This window comes from Berghia stephanieae, chromosome 10 (assembly GCF_034508935.2).
Source record: "Berghia stephanieae isolate SIO BIC M18660-M18661 chromosome 10, UCSD_Bste_1.3, whole genome shotgun sequence".
In the NCBI taxonomy this organism is placed as follows: domain Eukaryota; kingdom Metazoa; phylum Mollusca; class Gastropoda; order Nudibranchia; family Aeolidiidae; genus Berghia; species Berghia stephanieae.
Window position 1 is genome coordinate 11,471,763 of NC_088369.1, and position 22,500 is coordinate 11,494,262.

Sequence of the window (22,500 nt, forward strand, 5' to 3'; positions counted from 1 at the left end):
AATCAGAAGGTCTGGGGTTCGATCCCCAGTCGAGGTAGACTGATTTTTTGGGATGCTTTTTTTTTTCTTGTTTTTTTTTTTCAGGCACCTTTCATACACACTTGCTCAGACCTTTCTATAATAAGATAATCTTGTGTCCATTCCACAGCTTCGAGCAGCTAGGTAGTATCTCTTAACTACACACAATAATCTTTGAGAAACCACAGCAGACAGAACAACGGCTCTTCAAAACTACTAGGATGAGGATGTTAACTGTTATTCTACTTTCCGTCATGGGCATCGCCCTTGGGTATCTGTTGTATCTTCCTGTGCCATCAGGGCTTCTGCACCCCTGGAGGGGACGCTTCGTGGCCTATGCTCTGGGAGCGGCAGAGACTATGGTAATTATTGTGCGGCTATGTGGTCTAATGGTATGACACTCGCTTTCGGATCGGAGGGTCCTGGGTTCGAGCCACGCTCTCGGCGCATAGTTGAGTCCTTGGAAAAGGCTCTTTACTCACATTCTCTCACCGTACTCAGGTGTAAAATGAGTACATGGCCGTTAACATCGTTGTCTTTATCCGAAAATTGTAATTACGCCTAACAGGCGTCATGTCCCGTCCTACATGTTAAATGTTGCTGTTGACCAGGGACCCCTTGTAAAGCGCTTTGAACACATTTAGTGGATATTGCGTTATATAAAGCTTATTTATTATTTTTATTATTGTAAAATGGAATTAATATCACAGATAAGTTTATCGATCTATGAAATGAAAGGATAGGTAGGGGCTGGAAGTTTGAAAAAAAATAGGGAGAGAGAAAGCTAGGAGAGAGAGAGAGAGAGAGAGAGAGAGAGAGAGAGAGAGAGAGAGAGAGAGAGAGAGAGAGAGAGATAGATAGAGAGAGAGAGAGAGAGAGAGAGAGAGAGACAGAGAGAGAGAGATTTGCTAGCAAGCCGTAATTGTCGTCAGCGTCATCATCATCATCATCATCATCATCATCATCATCATCATCATCATCATCATCATCATCATCATTATTATTATTATTATTATTATTATTATTATTATTATTATGTTATTATTATTATTATTATTATTAATTATTATTATTATTATTATTATTATTATTATTATTATTATTATTATTATTATTATTATTATTATTATTAATTATATTAATAATATAATAATATAATATATATTATATATAATAATAATATATTAATAATTATTATTATTATTATTATTATTATTATTATTATTATTAAATATTATTTTATTTTAATATTATTAATGTTTATTATTTAATTATTATTATTTTATTATATATTATTTATTATTTATTATTATTATTATTATTATTATTATTATTATAATTATTATTATTATTATTATTATAATTATTATTATTATTATTATTATTATTATTATTATTATTATTATTATTATTTTATTATTATTATTTTATTATTATTATTATTATTATTATTATTATTATTATTATTATTATTATTATTAACACCATCATTATCATTCAGGCTTCTTTGGCGGAAAAACAAACAGGGAAACCGATGGGTCTCTATCTCAGCGAGTGGTCAAATGTCAGAGACAGAAGGGCTCTTCAAAGCTACCCACAGCTCGAGGTATGTGGGGTCTTGTTTTTCATATATTTTCATATGAATTCTTTTTTTTTATTCCCACAGAAAAAAAAAAGAAAAACGAAAAAAAAAGTTATAAAAAAAAAAAGAAAAGAAAGAAAAATCCCTCGTACAAGCAAATAAACAAACCCAAAACAGTTTAACACGTAGACTTGTCTGGAAGGTGAACGTTTTCTCTCTCTCTCTCTCTCTCTCTCTCTCTCTCTCTCTCTCTCTCTCTCTAGATAGAACGAAGTTGACGTCACTCAGGTCTTTGTTATTGTTTTTTGCCGTCTGCGTTTATGAGTAATTCTCACTTAATTGTATTATCCAGACTATAACAATTCATGGATACACACAGTTTTGTGTTTTGGTCCGTTATACTTCCTGATGGCAATGTTGTGAACTTCTTGGCCAAGCGTATACTATCTATAGATAGTATGCGCTTGGCTAAAGAAGCTCATAACATTGCCATCCGGAAGTATAACGGACCAAGACACAAAACTGTGTGTATCCATCAACGTTTATAGTCAGGTTAATACAGTTCAGTGAGCATTACTCATAAACGCGGATGGCAAAAAACAATAACAAAGACCTGAGTGACGTCATCTTCGAACTATCTATAACCTTGAACGCTTATTGTCTGGTTAATACAGTTAATTGAGAATTACTCATAAACGCGGATGGCAAAAACCTGAGTGACGTCGACTTCGATCTATCTATAGCCTGACGCTGAAGAAAAAATGACGTCAAAAGACAAGTCTTCGGCCACAAAAGAGAACAAATCGTGAGTTGTATTCAATAGTTCAACCAATGGGATCATTTGTTTCCTTGATCTCTACTAACGAGAACTAACCAGAAGCTACACAAACCTTAATATGACGTCAAACTATAAGTCTTAGAGGGTTCTAGCGTCGCCATCGTTAAGTTATAGCCTGATACTGAGACCCAAAAGGACGGGTCTTTTGACGTCATTATTTTGTTTTTGCACCGCCTAGTGAGTTGTCGTTAGTAGTGCTTATGGAAACAAGTGGTCCCATTGGTTGAACTATTGAATACAACTCAAGATTTGTTTTCTTTTGTGGCCCAAGACTGACATTTTGAGGTCATTTTTGGTCAGTGTCACAAGTTAATGATGGCTACGTTCAGACCGCTGATTGATGAATACGGAATAATACGTTTCAACAGTCGTAACGTCACTTCCCTCCTAATGACGCATGATAGTAACTGGCTCTAAACTATCGGAACAATGTCGGACGCCCTTATGAAATATTTCTGCGACCAGCATAAAAGCGAATCCAGAGGAAAAAAACCATTATAAATCTGATCATGTTTTGACTTTTACACATTCTGATCACATGACATATGAAAATTTTTAGCCAGCATGAAGAATAAAAAGTACCGATTTTCTTTGTTTAGAATCACGATGGCCGCCGTTGCTGGGCGACGTGACATCAGATATTGAATCAAATTACAATGATCTTTCTACTTTCTGTTTAGTATTTCAGTGTTGTTGCTTGTTGTTTTTATGGATTATTTGATTAGTGAGTTTTGTCCATTCATAGAAACTCTCGAGCCCCAAGAAATGGTGTTGATAGATATGTTCAAAAAGGTGAGTGGAGCAGGCACAAATGTTGATAATAACAAGAAATGAAGTGAGTTGGAAAGTGCCAGAAGACAACAGAGAATAAAAATTTCTCGGCGGTGATGGGGGCTCGAACCTGCGACCTTACTGGTACGACAACTCCGCCTGGCCGGGGAGAGCGTGCCTCTACCGTATGGGCTATCCACCACTTGGTCGGAGTTGTCGTATCCTGGATAGCTCATCCAGTAGAGGCACGCTCTCCCCGGTCAGGCGGAGTTGTCGTACCAGTAAGGTCTCGGGGTCGAGCCCCCATCGCTGCCGCGAAATTTTTTATTCTCTATTGTCTTCTGGTACTTTCCTACCCACTTCATTTATTGATAGAATACTAGATATGTGTACGGTCCCCTAAATAGATTGTGTTATTTTGATTAGTTTTATGTTTATCTATTGCCAGGTTGAGGACAAAGTGCTCGATGGAGTTGAAGTCCGATTGTACAGACGTAAAGCGGTCCCAGGTTTGATCCCCGCTGTGGTTTATTTCCACGGAGGCGGCTGGGTCATGGGGAATATCGGTACGATTTTTTTCTATTTGTATGTCATTTCGATTTGGTCGTCGTTGTTGTGGGTGTTTATTTAGCTATTTATTTATTTATTTATTTATTTATTTATTTATTTATTTATTTATTTATTTATTAGCATTTATATAGCGAGTTTGGCTCTGTATAAAAAAAAACACAACAAAAAAAAAACCGCGCTTTTTTATAGAGAAATATCCACTAAACGTGCTCAAAGCGCTTTACAGGGGGTACCTAGCCAACAACAACATGTAACATTTAGAACGAGACATGACGCCAGCGAGGCGATACTACTCGTACATTTTTTCCCGACAATGACAACGCTGCTAACGGCCAGGTACTCATTTTACACCTGAGTACGGTGAGAGAATGTGAGTAAAGAGCCTTTTCGAAGGACTCAACTATGCGCCGAGCGAGTCTCTAACCCAGGACCTTCCAATCCGAATGTGAATGTCATACCACTAGACCACATAGCCGCATATTTATTCATTTATTTCTAAAAATTAATTTATTTATTATTCTTTACAATGTCATTTTAATAATCTATATTATTTCCTGCCAGATTTATACATTGGCATGAACGCACGAATGGCTTTGCTGACCAATATGACAATAGTAGCTGTCAAGTAAGTTGGACTATAGATAGTTCGTAGATGACGTCACTCAGGTCTTTGTTATTGTTTTTTTGCCATCCGCGTTTATGAGTAATGCTCACTGAACTGTATCAACCAGACTATAAAAGCTCATGGTTACACAGAGTTTTGTGTGTTGGTCTGTTATACTTCCGGATGGCAATGTTGTGAATTCCTTGGCCAAGCGCATTCTATCTATTAGTAAAGGGGAATTAGGCTAAAACCGTGCAAATTCGGGTTGAAAGCATGAAAATCTTCATACAGGTTAGTTACCAAGACCCATTAAAACCCCCGTCTGCTATAGAACCACTCTGGCGTTCAATCATAAAGTTTCGGTTTAAGGCCTATACATTTTCCTATTACAGCTATATTAAACAAGGGAAATAACTGCGTAAATACATATTTCTTCATATTCATTGTATTAGGGAAATCGGGCAAGAAAGAAAAATACAAGAAAAAAAGTCATCCAAAAAAAAAAAAAAAAAAAAAAAAAAAATTGCGTGTACAAATAGCATAATTAAAACAACTCTCTCTCTCTCTCTCTCTCTCTCTCTCTCTCTCTCTCTCTCTCTCTCTCTCTCTCTCTCTCTCTCTCTCTCTTTCTCTCTCTCTCTCTCTCTCTCTCTCTCGCTCGCTCGCTCTCTTTCTCTTTTGAAATTTGTTATCCCCAAGATTAATACATGGGTATCTTTATTTAACTCACTAAACCCTAACACCGACTTCATCTGTAGTTTACCCTGGTTACTTGTACCCCATGTCTATTTATTACATTTTTCTGAGACAAATTATAGGCGTAGTATCTAATCTAATCTTTTCAGTTTGTACATGTTAATGGTAGTTGAATACAACTATCTATGTACATGCTCATTTTTAATACATTTTATCCAATTTTGAAAAGTAGCAACGATGCAGTTAATGCAAAATACTCACAAAATTCACCAGCCGAGTATAACTGTAGCCATCCATAACTTATCGCCTGACACTGACCAAAAAATGACGTCAAAATGCCAGTCTTTTGCCACAAAAAACAAAAAACAAAAAACAAATCGTGAGTTGTATTCAATAATTCATCCAATGGGACCACTTGTTTCCATGAGCACTACTAACGACAACTCACTAGCAAAAACCACATAATGACGTCAAAATGCCAGTCTTTTTGGGTTTCAGTGTCAGGCTATAACTTAACGATGGTGACAATATAACCTACCTACCTACAAAGCTGTGTGTCACCTTGAATGTTTATAGATAGTATGCAGATGACGTCACTCAGGCCTTTGTTATTGTTTTTGCCATCCGCGTGTGTGAGTTGTTCTCACTAAACTGTATTAACCAGACTATAAAAGTTCATGGTTACACAAAGTTTGTGTGTTGGTCCATTATACTTCCGGATGGCAATGTTGTGAACTCCTTGGCCAAGCGCATTCTATCTATAGTCTGATTAATCGATAGTATGCGCTTGGCTTAGAAGCTCACAACATTGCCATCAGGAAGTATAACGGACCAACACACAGAACTGTGTCTAACTTTGAACGTTTATAGTTAGAGAATTATGAGAATTACTCATAAACATGGATGGCAAAAAAAAAAAAAAAAAAAAAGACAATAACAAAGACCTGAGTGACCTCATCTTTGTTCTATCTATAGAATTTAGTAAGAACAAATCACCAACATGGCTGTCTAAAAACAATAACAAGCAGCTTCGTGACGTCAATTTCCTTCCTTCTATAGGGAATGAGATTGGCGAAAGAGTAGCGTCCCTTGATTGGACGTCACCGGCGGAAAAGTTATTAGAGAGAGAACGTCATATTGGTTGTGCGCATGTGTCTCTCGTCCTCGCTTCCGATGGAAGCGGCTTGAGACACTTCACCGAAAGCGAAGACAAGAGAGACACATGCGGAAAACCAAATTGACGTTCTCTCTGTAAGGTGACGTCCAATCAAGGGACGCTACTCTTCCTCTAATCTCATTCCCTATAGAGCACTTGAAATGAAAACTTCACGGGGATCATTGTATTAACGTGACAAAAAGGTTGCGAATAATAAATAAATGTGTCGAAGAAGAGTTTATTAATTAATTAACAGCGACTCCAGTGAAAACCCAAGGGAGCGATACAAGGGACGATACTCTACTATACCCTGCCGGTAGGGAATTATAACTGAGTTGCCTCTCTTACATCATGAAATTTGTAGTTTTTTAATAAGGATCGAGTTGGACCACATCATTTGGGTAAAATGAGTAAGGATGATATTCAACATTGTATTGAGAAATATTAAAAGTCTGATTCCCTGGATTGCCCAATATTTGACATCATTGGTATTGATCGGTGTGTACTTTTTCGCAGGTCTGATAACCCATATTGATATGTGTTCATTGTTGAATTGGAAAGATGTACAGTACCCTCAAACCAACGAACAATATCGTCCATTATAACAATTTTAAAACAGGCCCATAATTGAGTTTAGCTACCACACCTCCTAATAAGTGCACTTATGTATTAGTCTATTGGTATCTCTAATGTAAATGTTGCTGCAAGAAGCTCAAAGAAATAAATAACAAGGTGAAATTGAATGTAAGCTTCAGTTTAATTACGAAAACAGGTACCATGGACGTTTCGAATTTCCCCGTTATGAACAAAACAGGATGAATGAAACAGTACAGATGAGTGAGATAATGTGGTAGTGGTGTTGTTATTGTGAATAAACAAAAACATTCAATGTGTCCGCCAGAACTAGTTGTCATAACTTAAAGCTTACCTTTTTGGTTATTTAACACTAAAACTATTTTTTAAAAAAAATCTGGATGACCCTGGCACGATTCACATGTTTTTGTCTCCAGTTATCGCAAAGCACCAGCCTACCCGTATCCCGTTCCTTTCGAAGATTGTTTGCGTGCTACACAGTATGTGTTGACACACGGAGAGGAGCTTGGAGTGGATTCTAAACAAGTTACGGTGTCTGGTAAGTCAGTTATTGTTGTAGATACTTGCTTAGGAAGAGGATGAGGAGTATGCGGAAGAGGATAAGGAGGAGGAGGTGTGGTGGTGGTGGGGAAGGAGAAGTAAGAGGGGAGGAGTAGGTGTAGGAGGAAGAGGAGGAAGAAGAGGAGGAGGTGGAGTAGGAGGTGTGGTGGTGGTGAATGAGAAGTAGGAGGGGGAGGAGGAGGAGGAAGAAGAAGAAGAAGAGAGGAGGGGGAGGAGGAGAAGGAGGAGAAGGGGAGGAGGACGAGAAGAAGAAGAAGAAGATGAATATGATGATGGTGATGATGATGATGATGATGATGATGATGATGTTGATGAATTTTATTCATCATGATAGAAAATATATACAAATACAAAATTCTAAATGAACTCTTTAGTGCCGAGTTCAACAAAATAGAATATCGCTTTGAGTCGATGAATCACAAATGCGCTCTTCCAAGGTCACTCAGTGGCATTGAGAAATTGTTCACAATTTCAAACCAAAGAGTTCAAGAATCTTTTTAAGAATGGAATAAGTTTGTTTATATTGGGCAAAGAAGTAACAAACATCCCGTAAAATATTGTTTTAAAAAAAAACTGTTTAGAACAAAATGTGAGAAAACATTTTCTTTTCGCCAGTCATAGGTCATGTCTTAACCATCACCTTACCAGCAAGGGGGGGGGGGGAGAATTGGCCGAGTGGTTAAGGAATTGCTCTATGATCCAAAAAGTCCCGGGTTCGAACCCCGCTTCAGACACATTCGTGTTTTTTCTTGGGCAAGATTATCCCCCCCCCCCCCCAATTTGCTCACTTGGACAACATGGGGGAATTCCTGTTGACATCAGACAAACTGTGTGATGGGTTATCTATATTATTTATTCTTCATGGAATGCCTTTTCCGCCACGACATCATAAGATATCGTCGCCTAGGCAATCCACGTAGGACTATAGATAACTCATCAAACAAGATGTCCGATGTCAACAGGAATCACCCATGTTGTCCAAGTGAGCAAATTGGGGGGTAATAATATTCCCCAAGGAAAAAAAACGAAAGTGCCTGAAGCGGGGCTCGAACCCGGGTCCTTCCGGGTCACAATGCAATGCCTTAACCACTCGGCCACTTCGCTCCCCCATGTATGTTGTATGTGTGTGTGACTTGTAAAAGTGCCATTCACTTAAAGCTAACATTTCTTGTTAAACCAAAATCAGTTTTTTAAAAGTTACGTTTACGTTTACATAACGCGCCTTGAGTTTGTTGTAAATAATAATGTGAAATTGAATGTAAGCTTCAATTTAATTACAAAAACAGATCAAATTAACGTTTCGTGTTTCCCCTTTATCAACAAAACAGGATGAATGAAACACTACGAATTCGTTGCAGAAACAAAGATGGAAACTGTTCGGACTCGTGCTACAACGTTATGAAAATATTCCAGCACCAACCTCGATGGGTGATTACTTCAAGCAAGGAGCTTTTTTTTTTTAGCTTAAGCTCTTTTTTTATATAGCGCAATATCCACTAAACGTGCTCAAAGCGCTTTACAAGGGGTCAACAGCAACATTTAACATTTCGGACGTGACATGACGCCTGTTAGGCGATATATCATTTTTTTCGGACAGAGCACCGCTGTTAACGGCCAGGTACTCATTTTACGCCTGAGTATGTGAGAGAATATGAGTAAAGAGCCTTCTCCAATGACTCAACTATGCGCTGCTTGGGATTGATTCTAACCGAGGATCTTCCGATCCGAAGGCGAGAATTTACCCACATAGCAACACATGTGTAAAAAAAAACAAACTATGAGTAATAACAAGTTTTCTATTGTTATTTTTTCTTCCATTATCAGGCGATAGTGCTGGGGGTAACCTGGCCGCAGCAGTAGCGTTAAAACTGAGTCAGGAAGACCCATCAGTGATGCCTCCTCTCAAACTCCAAGTTCTTTTGTGTCCCGCACTGCAGGCCATCACATTCAACAGTGACTCTTACAGGCACTCGCCTAAACTTTTGATTTCACAGTAAGTATGACATGCTTGAAATGCTTTAACTCTCTCCTTACCAGATATTTTCAGAGTTTTAGCCTAAACTTCATACTCATCCAACACAAAAATACATTTTTCAAACAGAATAGTAACGAGTATATTCTATATTTCGTTCAGAACAATGTGCTCTGCTGCAACACAGTGTCAAGTTTTATAGCTATGACTATAACGACATGAAATCTGAATAAGAAAACGGTTGGTTGCATCGTAACAAATGTGACGATTTTTCCTATAGGTGGTAAGGAGAGGGTTAAATAGTTCGGACATGTAAAGAGACTAATATGGCAACCCTGCAAAATGTGGGATAAGCTGAAAGAAGAAGAAGCAGCAAGTATGAAATGCCTCTTTGGCATCCCAAGATGAGCAGGAAGTCACTTGCCGTATCTTCTACCCCCTATATTATCTGTTTTCTGGGTTGCTCTTTGTCTTGGATTGAGATTATCAGGTTTTGTCCTGGGCCTGGCAATGGTTTTTGGGTGGGAGGGAAACAGTCAAATGTATATAATATAGTTTTGGTGGATGATATTTTTTTTTTCCATTGTAAGACATCTATGTTATATTTTGTGATATATTTTATTTTTAACATATGATATGCAAACTTTTGAGTGCATTCCCCGTAGTGGGATATCTTGCGTATGTCTGGATGTGACTTTTATGTGATCTCAAACTAAGTAATTTGAGATCTATAATGTTTGTTCATTATCCAATTTTCTTCCTTTTTACTGTCGCTGAAATGACCTAAGTGTGTTGCAAACGCCATAAATAATAATAATAATAATAATAATAATAATAATAATAATAATAATAATATAATAATAATATATAATAATAATGTAATAATAATGAATTAATAATAATAATGATAATAATAATAATAAATAATAATAATAATAATAATATAATAATAATAATAATAATAATAATAATAATATAATAATAATAATATAATAATAATAATAATAATAATAAATAATAATAATAATAATAATATAATAAATAATAATATAATAATAATAATAATAATAATAATAATAATAATAATAATAATAATAATAATAATAATAATAATAATAATAATAATAAATAATAGTAAATTAATAATATATAATAATAATAATAATAATAATAATAATAATAATAATAATAATAATAATATAATAATAATAATAATAATAATAATAATAATAATAATAATAATAATAATAATAATAATAAATAATAATAATAATAATAATAATAATATAATAATAATAATAATAATAATTAATAATAATAATAATAATAATAATAATAATAATAATAATATCTTTATTGTCCATGAAGGCGATTTTATTTTTCATTTGGTTACATCATAGACATAATATACGCAAACAGACATAAATGAAACAAAAACAAATAAACAACACGATATATGTGACCCATCGTCTCAAAACAGTGTATTATGCTGTCGGAGTGACGTGTGTGCTAGAATTTGATATTATTTTCAATCAAACTTATATCATGTTTCCCTTGGATGGGGGGGGGGGGGGGGGGGCAGAAGGAGAGGACGGACGGCAAACAACATGTTGGATGGATGGATGGATGGATGGATGGATGGATGGAGGGATGGATGGATGGATGGATGGATGGATGGATGGATGGATGGATGTGATGGATGGATGGATGGATGGATGGATGGATGGATGGATGGATGGATGGATGGATGGATGGATGAGATGGATAGATGATGGGGATGGATATGGATGATGAGGGATGATGGATGGATGGATGGATAGATGGATGGATAGATGGATGGATGGATGGATGGATGGATGGATGGATGGATGGATGGATAGATAGATGGATGGATGGAGGGCCCTTACCTCAAGCCACCTCTCATGTCTCCTCCATGACCACATCGGCCACGGAAAAGAGTTAAAGTGCTATCGAATTCGGCTCAATGTCATATATTTCTATGGAGGCCTGTAGTTTTTTTTTTTTCAAGTGACAACCCCCCCACCCCCCCCCCCCCCCAAAAAAAAAACCCCAAACCCCCCCCCCCCCCAAAAAAAAAAAAAACAACAAAAAACTAAACAATTGAATAAATGCAATATAACAACAAACAAAACAAAACAAAGATAAAAATAAACGTAAAAAAAGAAGATGAAACAAAAACAGAAATCACATCATTTCTGGACACTTTAACTTTAAAATTGGGGGACCCGATAGCTCAGGTGGTAGAGCACTCGCTTCACAAACAAAGAGATCGAGATCGATCCTAGGTGCAGTCGAGATATTTTCGGACTCCCCTTTCAACCCAGCGGTGATTTGGGTAGCTGGGCCTGTTAGATCTGGTGGAAAGTACTTTGTGTTAGACTAGCGTCCTATCCAAAGGGTAGCAAACAATCGCTATCGTCCGTTTCACGCCATAGAAACCTGAGATGTACTCCGGCTCCGTGGACATTTAAATTAATTTTTTGGTCCCAGGTTCACACCCTGACATAATAACGTTTTGAAACGGCATTTCACATTTGTGTTGTTATATCAACCTGACAAATTAGGGGTCAGGCACTGGTGTATGGTAGACAAAGTGTGTATGAAGCAGTGCTAGACAAAGCAATAAAGTAAAATGCAAGAAAAAAAAAATATCCCAAAAATTCAGTCTTGGTCGAAGACTGGGGATCGAACTTCAAACCTCTTGATTACCGATAGCGATTATAATATTTGAATGGTGAAGAAAAGCGACTTAACAAGTTTTGATTGAAAGTCACTTCGATATTAATTTTCGAATATTTTTTACCTCACAAAATGGAACTTAGCTCGATTCTATTTATCTTATTCCATTCCACAGAGAACGAATGATCCTGTTCTGGGCCTCTTATCTCGGCGTTCCTTACAACTCAAACACCTTGACCTTGATGCTCAACGACAAACACGTCAGTACAACATTGCAGAAATCTCTACACGGATCCTACGTCGGTAAAGGCCAAAGTATAGAGGTCAAGGACGAGTATGACGTAGCAATGGCTGATAAACTTGACAAATTGGTCGTAGATCCGTTTATCGCGCCTTTGATGGCGAGTGAAAAACTCCTGAAAAAGGCGGCACCTGCTTACGTGGTGGCGTTTGAATTCGACCAATTGAAAGACGACGCGGTGTTGTACGCTGATCGATTAAAAAGTTCAGGGGTCAACACTTATTTCCGCGTGGTCAAAGGTCAAACGCATCCGGGGTTACCATCTTTGACTCCTCCTTTCAAACTTTTCGACAACAGTGATTACGAAGAACTTGTGGAAGATGTAGCAAAATACATTGTTAAAATGGTAGCTGGTAAATAATTAGCTAGTTGTATGTGTCACCAGAGCTGCCTTCTTGAAATTCTCGGCGCCCCTGTTATAACTGATTAGGCTCCTATAGGTCCCTGTTAAGGCCGGTAAATTTTTAGTAAAGCCAAAGAGGGAGAAAAAAGGGCATTTAACTCTCCCCCCTCCCCCTGTTATAACCGGGTCCCTGTTACATCCGAATATGTCACACATGGGTTCCACTGTAGATGAAAATTAATTTTGATTTTATTTGTTTTATATATATATATATATATATATATATATATATATATATATATATATATATATATATATATATATATATATATATATATAATGTATCTTTATTTTAGGTCTTTTTGACATTTATTTTTATGTAGATGATAGCAAATCATATCAATTATAAAAATTAATTTACAGTCTTGATAACACAAAATAGTCTACATAGTTTACAATGTTTTCTTTTTATTATTCTCCAATTACATTCACGTGTGGAGATGAATTCAAAATATACATTTCCAAATATTCAACTTCAATAAGAAAGAATACATTTAAATTCCGTAACTGCCAAAATATGGAACAGTTCAGAAGTTTCAAACTAAAAATGCCAAAGATATTGATGGACTTTAAAATGCCCTTGATAGGGAACTTTTTGCTTTAAATATATATCTATAATTTTATGACTGAGCATTCATTATATGTCAATAATAAGAATGGATGTTTTTGTCCTGCTATGCATTTATCTGTTTCTCCATTTTTAATGTGGCTGTGTGGTCTTGTGGAATGACACTCGCTTTCGGATCGGAAGGTCCTGGGTTTGAGCCTCGCTCGGCGCAAAGTTGAGTCCTTGGAAAAGACTCTTTACTCACATTCTCTCACCGTACTCAGGTGTAAAATGAGTACCTGGCCGATAACAGCGTTGTCTCTGTCCGAAAAATTATAATATCGTCTAACATGCGTCATGTCCCGTCCTACATGTTAAGTGTTGCTGTTGGCCAGGGACCCATTGTAAAGCGCTTTGAGCACGTTTAGTGGATATTACGCTATATAAAAGCTCAATTAAAAAAAAATAATTAAAAAATAAGAATGTGCAATGTGTAATGTCCAATATATTGTTACTTGTGTTTTAAGGGCATTTAAGGAACACACTTGGTCCATTTTAAAGTCCTATCGCTGATACGATATGATGTATATCTTTGAGTCTGGACAAAAGGAGTCTTAATGAGGCTTTGTGCTCATATCATCTGAATCTAGTCATCCCTTGAGATCATCATCATCAACTTTATCATCATCATCTTCATCATCATCATCATCATCATCATCATCATCATCATCATCATCATCATCATGATCATGATGATGATGATCATCATCATCATCATCATCATCAGCGGCGTAGCCTGGTCATTTAGGAGCATGGGGCTGGATTTGAGATGTGTTGTCGCTATTATCTTTTAGTTATGGATATGAGAGAGAGAGAGAGAGAGAGAGAGAGAGAGAGAGAGAGAGAGAGAGAGAGAGAGAGAGAGAGAGAGAGAGAGAGAGATTTAATGCACTTAATTATTTTACCTACGATTTGTATGTTCTTTGTAACTTGTTCATAATGCCTGGCTAAGGATAAGCGATAGCCACTGTCAATCTGTGCACCTATGTGAACAGTACCAAGGGTTTTCAATCTAGTGGTGCTATTTAAATGTAAGTTGGACTTCTGATGGTTCAATGCTCTCTGTGTTAAATTTTTCAAACAGGTAAATCCACTTCTTGTCCAAGACAATTCTGTATTGCTGTTATCGCCTAACAAAATACAATTTAAAAAAAATAAACTCTTCTTTTCTATTCTCACCGTAAGCCAAGGAAAACGACTAAACCAATCTTTATCAAATGACCGATTCTGCTTCCCGTCTTTAATTAGTGAGTACAAAATCGTTTGGTTGATGGGGACCGAGACTTTTAATCAAAAGTTTATTTTCCCTATTCAAAGAACTGGTCAACAAATAATAGACGTGATTCATCACACTTAATAGCAATTAATTAAAATTTTAAAAACAGACACTGCATACATCAGATTAACACTCGAATTATCAATAAACATAACATACAGTCTCACACTCAAGTTAAAAGGGACAAGTGGAATTCAATATCACATGCCTGACACGCCTCGAAGAGGGATGGGTAACAGGTACAACACGATTGCCATTAATTAGGTCGTTGTCTGTGGCTGCAAGTAAGAAAGCCACAATGACTCAGTTCAAAGTCAAGATGCCTCTTCATGCCCACAGTCATAGCACACGACAAACGTGAAATACATCGACTGGTTGTACCGTGGGAATATGGCTGGAAGCCTTCTCAACCTTTAAAGCCACACGCTGTACTGATTGGTCAGGGGCACGAGTATGACTCGAGCTGTAGTAAATTCAAAGCGGTGTGATTGGTTCAAGTTTTGAGGCTCGGTAAGGGTAATGAATTTCATTGTTTGTGAAACAAAAAATTAAAAGTGTGACTTTTTATTGTTAAATTCTTACATACTTTCAAGACAATGACGACCTGTGGCTTAGCCTTAATAGCCTTTAAGGCCCTACGCCACTGATCATCATCATCGTCATCATCACCATCATCATCATCATCATCATCATCATCATCATCATCATCATCATCATCATCATCATCATCATCATCATCATCATCATCATCATCATATCATCATAGTCATCTGCATCATTTCATCATCATCATCATCATCAACATCATCATCATCATCATCATCATCATCAACATCATCATCATCATCATCATCATCATCATCATATTTAGACGGTAGCCTACGGTAGCGGTAAGGTCTTGCATCGTACCCGATCACCTGCCGCTGCGCCGTGTGACCTTGAGGAAGTCATCTCGCCCTAGATGAATTTGCGGCGCTGTACTGCGGCTGACGCCTGGGTTATTCCAGTCTACCCTTGGAATAGACTCTAGAGACAAATTTCCGCTATGGGATGAATAAAGGATTTTATTTTATCTTATTTTTCTATCATCATCATCATCATCATCATCATCATCATCATCATCATCATCATCATCATCATCATCATCATCATCATCATCATCATCATCATCATCATCATCATCATCATCATCATCATCATCATCATCATCATCGTCATCATCACCATCATCATCATCATCATCCGGTGTGAGGTCTTTCACTGTATCTTTTATTACCATGTATCTGTGTGTCTTCCAATATTCTTCCTGTTTTTGTCTCAGAATGCCATTATTTGGTTTAGTCCTGGCCCTAGCCGTAATCCTTGACTGGGAATAATAGAATTATAAGTCTGGCGATAACTTCCTTTTCCTTGCAAATCATCTCTCTGTTCTTTACTGTTAAATTTTCTTTTTTTTTTTTGAATATCACAACGCGGTTACGTAGTCTAGTGGTATGACACTCACTTTCGGATCGGTAGCTCCTGGGTTCGAGCCTCGCTTGGCGCATAGTTGATTCCTTGGAATAGGCTCTTTACTCACATTCTCTTACCACTGGTGTAAAATGAGTACCATGTCGTTAACAGCGTTGCCTCTGTCCGAAAACGATTGTAATATCGCCTAACAGGAGTCAGCCATGTCACGTCCTACATATCAAACGTTGTTGGCCAGGGACCACTTGTAAAGCCCCTTGAGCACGTTTAGTGGATATTGCCCTATGTAAAAGCTATTAAAAAAAACTCCCCTCACTTACTCACTTATAATGATTTGTAAACATTCGACTATGCTTCTCTTAGTAGGAACAGCGAGGCTCGAACCCAGGACCTTCCGATCCGAGAGCGAGTGTCATACCACTAACTAGACCACATAGCCACATAAAGAGACTTTTATTTTTTTAATCATCATCATCATCATCATCATCATCATCATCATCATCATCATCATCATCATCATCATCATCATCATCATCAACATCATCATCATCATCATCATCACCATCATCATCATCATCATCATCAACATCAACATCATCATCAACATCACCATCATCGTCATGAGTGGGGTCATCATCATCATAATCATCATCATAATCATCATCATCATCATCATCATCATCATCTTCACATCATCATCATCATCATCATCATCATCATCATCATCATCATCATCATCATCATCTTCACATCATCATCATCATCATCATCATCATCATCATCTTCACATCATCATCATCATCATCATCATCATCATCATCATCATCATCACGAATGGGGTCTTTTACTGTGTCTTTTATCCCCATCTATCTGATTCTTTCTGTCTTTGACAAAGGCTGCTGAATTTTTCAAACACAAACGATTAGACAAACCAACAAACCAAAGCACGTTTCATACAAGTGACGATACCTTTTATTGTAAATGTCAGTGGGAGAGTTTGTGTACTAGTATACCAGATAATTATTAATTCTAAATGATTACAAGCAACTGGACATACCCCTCAATTCCCTGGGTCCGGTGATATAATATTAGAAAAAGAAAACAAATAATTCTAGACCTATGTTGTCCAATAAAAAAAAGGTACATGAAAAATTCTATAAAAACCAAAGAGTAAAACGACAAACATAACCAAAAAAAAAGACAAAGCCAAAATAATGTGAAAAGCATAACATCAGTTTTATATAACTTTTATAATGATGAAATTTGTATTTGATTATTTATTTATTTATTTATTTATTTATTTATTTATTTATTTATTTATTTATTTATTTATTTATTTATTTATTTTTAAATAAGTTTGCTTATCATCGTTGGATTAAATAACATGATGATGAAAACTAAAAATTGATTTTGATAGTACTGGTTTATTATACACTATAAGACAGAGGACTGTTTAACCCTCTCCTTACCAGCCATTTTCAGGATTTTCCCCAAAACTTCACACCCAACTAACACAAAAATATATTTTTTTATCACTCAAACATAATAGCCGTAATTTCTTGCGATACATAATTTCTTTAGCAAAACATGCTCTACAACACACTGTTCGTTTTCTTTAAATTTTTTGATGTACAAAAGAAATTTGAATCAGAAAAATGTTGGTTGTATCGTAACGAATGTGACGATTTTCCTATAGTTGGTAAGGAGAGGGTTAAGAGTTAAGCTGGAGGGATCTCACACAGAGACCATAGAAACATCGATTAATTTTAATGACCCGCATCTTGGCAAAAGCTCTCAAACCTCCGTTTTTCAAGGAAGACCTCGAGATTTCCCAGGTTTGAGTTTTTTTTTTTTTTGCCAAGATGAGAGTCATTTAAAAGTTAAATCAATCGATATTTGTAGGACTATTTTTCTGGCCACATGCTTCTTGCGTACCCGTCATGAATGTGCTGTGTTGTGTTGTAAGCAAGGGTTGCCATATTAATTTCAGGCTTTCTGCCAACTGGATTTTAAAAATCTGCCAAATACCACACAAATCTATCTGCCAAACGTACTATTTATAGTACCTTCTTTGAAAACTCATCAGTTTTGTTAAACAAAAAATTCGAAAGGCCGATGTCATAATTTTTTTTTCATTTCCCAAGTTTGAAAAAAGCACTAATACATAAAAATTGCGATGGAAAACGTGGAAAATAAATTCTGCCAAATATCTGCCAAACTGCCAAACCGTTTTTTTTTTCTTCTGCAAGACGACTTCAAATTCTGCCAAAAAAAGGACATTTGGCAGAAAATCTGCCAAATTGGCAACCCTGGTGTTGTGTTGCAAGTGTGTTTATGTGGTACGTGTTGGGGAGGGGATCGAACTCGATCGATATATTGCAAACACTCTTAGCGATTATAATTGATCAAACAACAACTGCAACAATATGTTTTCCCCATTTAATAATACTATAAGCAATTATAATATTGTAAATAATTTGATATTTAAAGTTCAGAGCTTGTGATTTAGTGCAATTATCTCCTTGTAAATTTAAATGGTGTTTGAGAACGACACAATATTTTGCCCTTTTTATCACATTAAAAAAAAAATCGATCGATTCAATAATTATAGAAGAATTTTGATCGATACCAAATCGATATTGATATATTTTGTTTTCAGTTGTTTTCGCAGAGACTAATTTGTTTTTCACAGTTTAAAGCCATCATTTTGTCGTATACTCTGAAAACAAAAACAACACGTATTTATAATGATGGCCAGAAAACTCGTCCTTCAAATATCGATCTAAAAAATAACTCATTTTGTCAAAACTCCCAAACTTGGGACCTCGAGGTAGTCTTCACGAAAGTCTCAGGTTTGACAATTTTTGCCAAGATGAGGGTCATTTATGTCGCTCGATAGTTGAATCACGAGTTTTCTGGCCAAAATTTAAATACACGTTTTTTTATTTGTTTTGTTTTTTGTTTTTGTTGTTGTTTGTTTGTTTGTTTGTTTGTTTTTGTCTTGTGTTTAAGGAGTATTGCAGAATAAAACCATGCCTTGATGACGAATCAAAACAAAATAATATAAAGATTTAAGAATCAAACGGAGACACAATGCTATTTATATTATAGGTAGTGCTTTGTGTACGCAAATTGTCTTAATCATAATATGTAAATTGTTATCCATATATATATATATATATATATATATATATATATATATATATATATATATATATATATAGAATACAAATTGTCACACATTTTTTGTGGCCGAGCCGAATTCGTTTCTGTGTCTCTTTACACGTCCTCAGTCGGCGTAATATATATATATATATATATATATATATATATATATATATATATATATATATATATATATATATATAATTTATATATCACATGCCTGTGATTATTGGTTTTTGATACATTTGGAGAGTAAATTATAGTCTGTATCTATGCGTAACTTGTGGACGCAAGAGTATTTTGTGATTTAGACTGTGAGAATGTTGTAAGCTTGATTATTTTTTCCTATAAAATCACATCAACAGACGGATGGTTAAAGTTGCGATGAAGTCTAGTACTATTATTATGGTATGTAATACTATTGATTTTTTACAATGCTATTTTCCGCCCGTATTATTATTATTATTATTATTATTATTATTATTATTATTATTATTATTATTATTATTATTATTATTATTATTATTATTATTAATTTATTTTTTTTAAAGATATTATTTTGGATTGTTGTTGTCATCTTTTTAAAAAAAATGTTGATACTGAAATAATCATATTCTGTTCTTAAAAATTGTTATTAGTTTATTCATCCTCATCCTCATCATCATCCTCATCATCATCATCATCATCATCATCATCCTCCTCATCATCATCATCATCATCATCATCATCATCATTGCTATTATTATTATTATCATCATCATAACTAAACATTTTAAATTATATGCATCGTTCCCTTTGAACAGAAACAAAGCAAATTAAATAATGAGATAAATAAATGAATAAATCAATAATAACGCCAGTAATGAGAATTTGTTCTGGTTATTATTCAAACCCTAACAGCCCCTTTCTCATGTGATAAGATGGAATCTCTTTACGCAGGTGTCATGGTGGAGGGGTCTTGGTACAGCTGACGGAATTCTGAAAGGAGAGGGGGGGGGGATGAAAGGAAATATTATTCAAGGATTAGAATGAATAAGAAAAATAAATGAGCATTTAATTTATATAGTGCAATAGCCACCAAACGTACTCAAAGAGATGAAGTGAGTAGGAAAGTGCCAGAAAGAGAATAACAATTTTATCGCTGCCGTGATGGGGGGGGGGGGGGGGTTGAACCCGCGACCTTACTGGTACGACAACCCCGCCTGGCCGGTGAGAGCGTGACTCTACCGTATGAGCCATCCACGATCCCCCCAAAAAATAAAATAATTTTTTTATTCTCTATTGTCTTCTGGCACTTTCCTACTCACTTCATCTCTTGTTGTTACTGACACAAGTGCCTGCTCCACTCACTTTTCTTAATTAAACGTACTCAAAGCGGTTTACGAGGGATCCTTTTACTTGGCCCAACAGCAACACTGCACTCTGGATGGAGTTCCCGACCTTCCATAGTGGGCAGGGAGGTACTTGCTGTGTCTTCTATCCATCCCCCTGTATCTTGTTTTCCAACTGCTTTCGGTCTTTGTCTTTGAGAATGAGATTAGGTGCTCTGTTTGTGTCCTTGGCTGGGAGGGAAGCAGCCGAATATATAGTTATAGTTTTTGGAGAGGATATTTTTTTTCTTGTAAATCATCTCTCTAGTGTACTGTTAATTTTATTATTGTTAACATATCATTTGTAAACATTTGAGTATATTCCACTTAGTCGGGTCTTGTGCTCATGTCTGGTTGAGACTTTTAGGTGATCTCAAACTAAGTACACTGATATTGTATACTTTAAATCTACATCTTTTATCCTATTTGAACCATTTCCCCTTTGTCTTATTTTTCTCTCAAGTCCTTCTAATGGTACATCTATAATTTTTTTTCTATCCAATTTTCTTCCTTTTTACTGGCGCTGATTTGACCTAAATCTGTTACAAGGGCCGCAAAACGATTAAAAACAAGCAGCAACACTTAACCTATAAGACGAGACATGACACCTGTTAGGTGATCATTCATTTAATCCTTTACATTCCTTGTGAAACACAGGGCTTGAACAGTACATCTCCACCGTATTCTTTCTGTGTCTTCTACTTTATCTCTCCCCAGGATATTGCAACCAATTTCCCTCTACCTCCAAGACCTTCCACATGTTTTCTTTTATTGGCCTCCTTCCATTTCCCCTGAGGTTTCCAGTCCACAACTTGTCTCGTAATGCCTGTTTTTGGGTTAGGTGAAATTCAACATGTTATCCGACAAAAAAAATGAGCAATATCCATTAAACGTGCTCAAAGCGCGTTACAAGGGCCAACAGCAACACTTAACATGAAGGACGGGACATGAAGCCTCTTAGTAGGCGATATTTCAATTTATTTCGACAAATATAAAGCTGTTTAATGTTCAGGTACTCATTTTACACCTGAGTACGGTTGGATAGAGGGTTTCCAGTCCACAACTTGTCTCGTAATGCCTGTTTTTGGGTTAGGTGAAATTCAACATGTTATCCGACAAAATTTTTTTGAGCTTTTCATATAGAGCAATATCACTAAACGTGCTCAAAGCGCGTTACAAGGGGTCCCTAGCCAACAGCAACACTTAACATGAAGGACGGGACATGAAGCCTCTTAGTAGGCGATATTTCAATTTATTTCGACAAATATAAAGCTGTTTAATGTTCAGGTACTCATTTTACACCTGAGTACGGGGAGATAATGTGAGTAAAGAGCCTTCTACAAGGACTCTACTATGAGTTGAGTGAGGCTCGAACCCGGGACCTCCCGATCCGAAAGCGAGTGTCATACCGCAAGACCACATAGCAGCACAAAGACAAAGCTGTTAAAGGTCAGGTACTCATTTTTACACTTGAGTACGGAGAGAGAATAGGAATAAAGATTAAACTATGCGTCGCCCTGACTCGAAACCTGGATCCTCCCAACCAAAGGCGAGCGTCATACCACTGGACCACATAGTCACACACACACACACACACACACACTATATATATATATATATATATTATATATATATATATATATATATACATTATTACATACACAATAGGTATATATATATATATATATAAAATATTGTTTACATCCACGACGGGTAATATTGATAAGACTTCTGTTAAAAAAGATTCAAGGATATCTAGAAAGACCATCGTAAACATGATCTTGATAATAAAAAAAAACACGATAGAAATCTTAAAACCTTCCGTTCTTTTTCACCAATTATTCTG

General features: G+C 36.0%; 2 protein-coding genes across 9 annotated transcripts in view; one reads left to right on the plus strand and one right to left on the minus strand.

Annotated features, from left to right (window-relative positions):
* Nucleotides 1-12,930, plus strand: part of LOC144955908 (neutral cholesterol ester hydrolase 1-like) — a 51,498-nt gene extending 38,568 nt beyond the window's left edge. For 2 of the 3 annotated variants that reach the window (XM_078886170.1, XM_078886172.1), the window contains exons 2-8: nt 149-380; nt 1,520-1,624; nt 3,658-3,775; nt 4,341-4,404; nt 7,246-7,367; nt 9,215-9,383; nt 12,238-12,930. In XM_078886170.1, coding sequence (XP_078742296.1) covers nt 240-380; nt 1,520-1,624; nt 3,658-3,775; nt 4,341-4,404; nt 7,246-7,367; nt 9,215-9,383; nt 12,238-12,724 — 1,206 coding nt within the window. In that variant the 5' untranslated portion in view covers nt 149-239 and the 3' untranslated portion in view covers nt 12,725-12,930. Of the gene's footprint in view, nt 1-10; nt 381-1,519; nt 1,625-3,657; nt 3,776-4,340; nt 4,405-7,245; nt 7,368-9,214; nt 9,384-12,237 lie in introns of those variants that run through there. The other variant, XM_078886171.1, reaches the window with a different exon arrangement.
* Nucleotides 12,931-17,068: 4,138 nt separating this feature from the next.
* The window catches only part of LOC144980510 (uncharacterized), a 122,113-nt gene continuing 116,681 nt past the window's right edge, over nt 17,069-22,500 (minus strand). For all 6 annotated transcript variants that reach the window (XM_078928146.1, XM_078928145.1, XM_078928147.1 and 3 more), the window contains exon 8: nt 17,069-20,262. In XM_078928146.1, the coding sequence (XP_078784272.1) occupies nt 20,216-20,262 (47 nt within the window). In that variant the 3' untranslated portion in view covers nt 17,069-20,215. The remainder of the gene's footprint in view (nt 20,263-22,500) is intronic.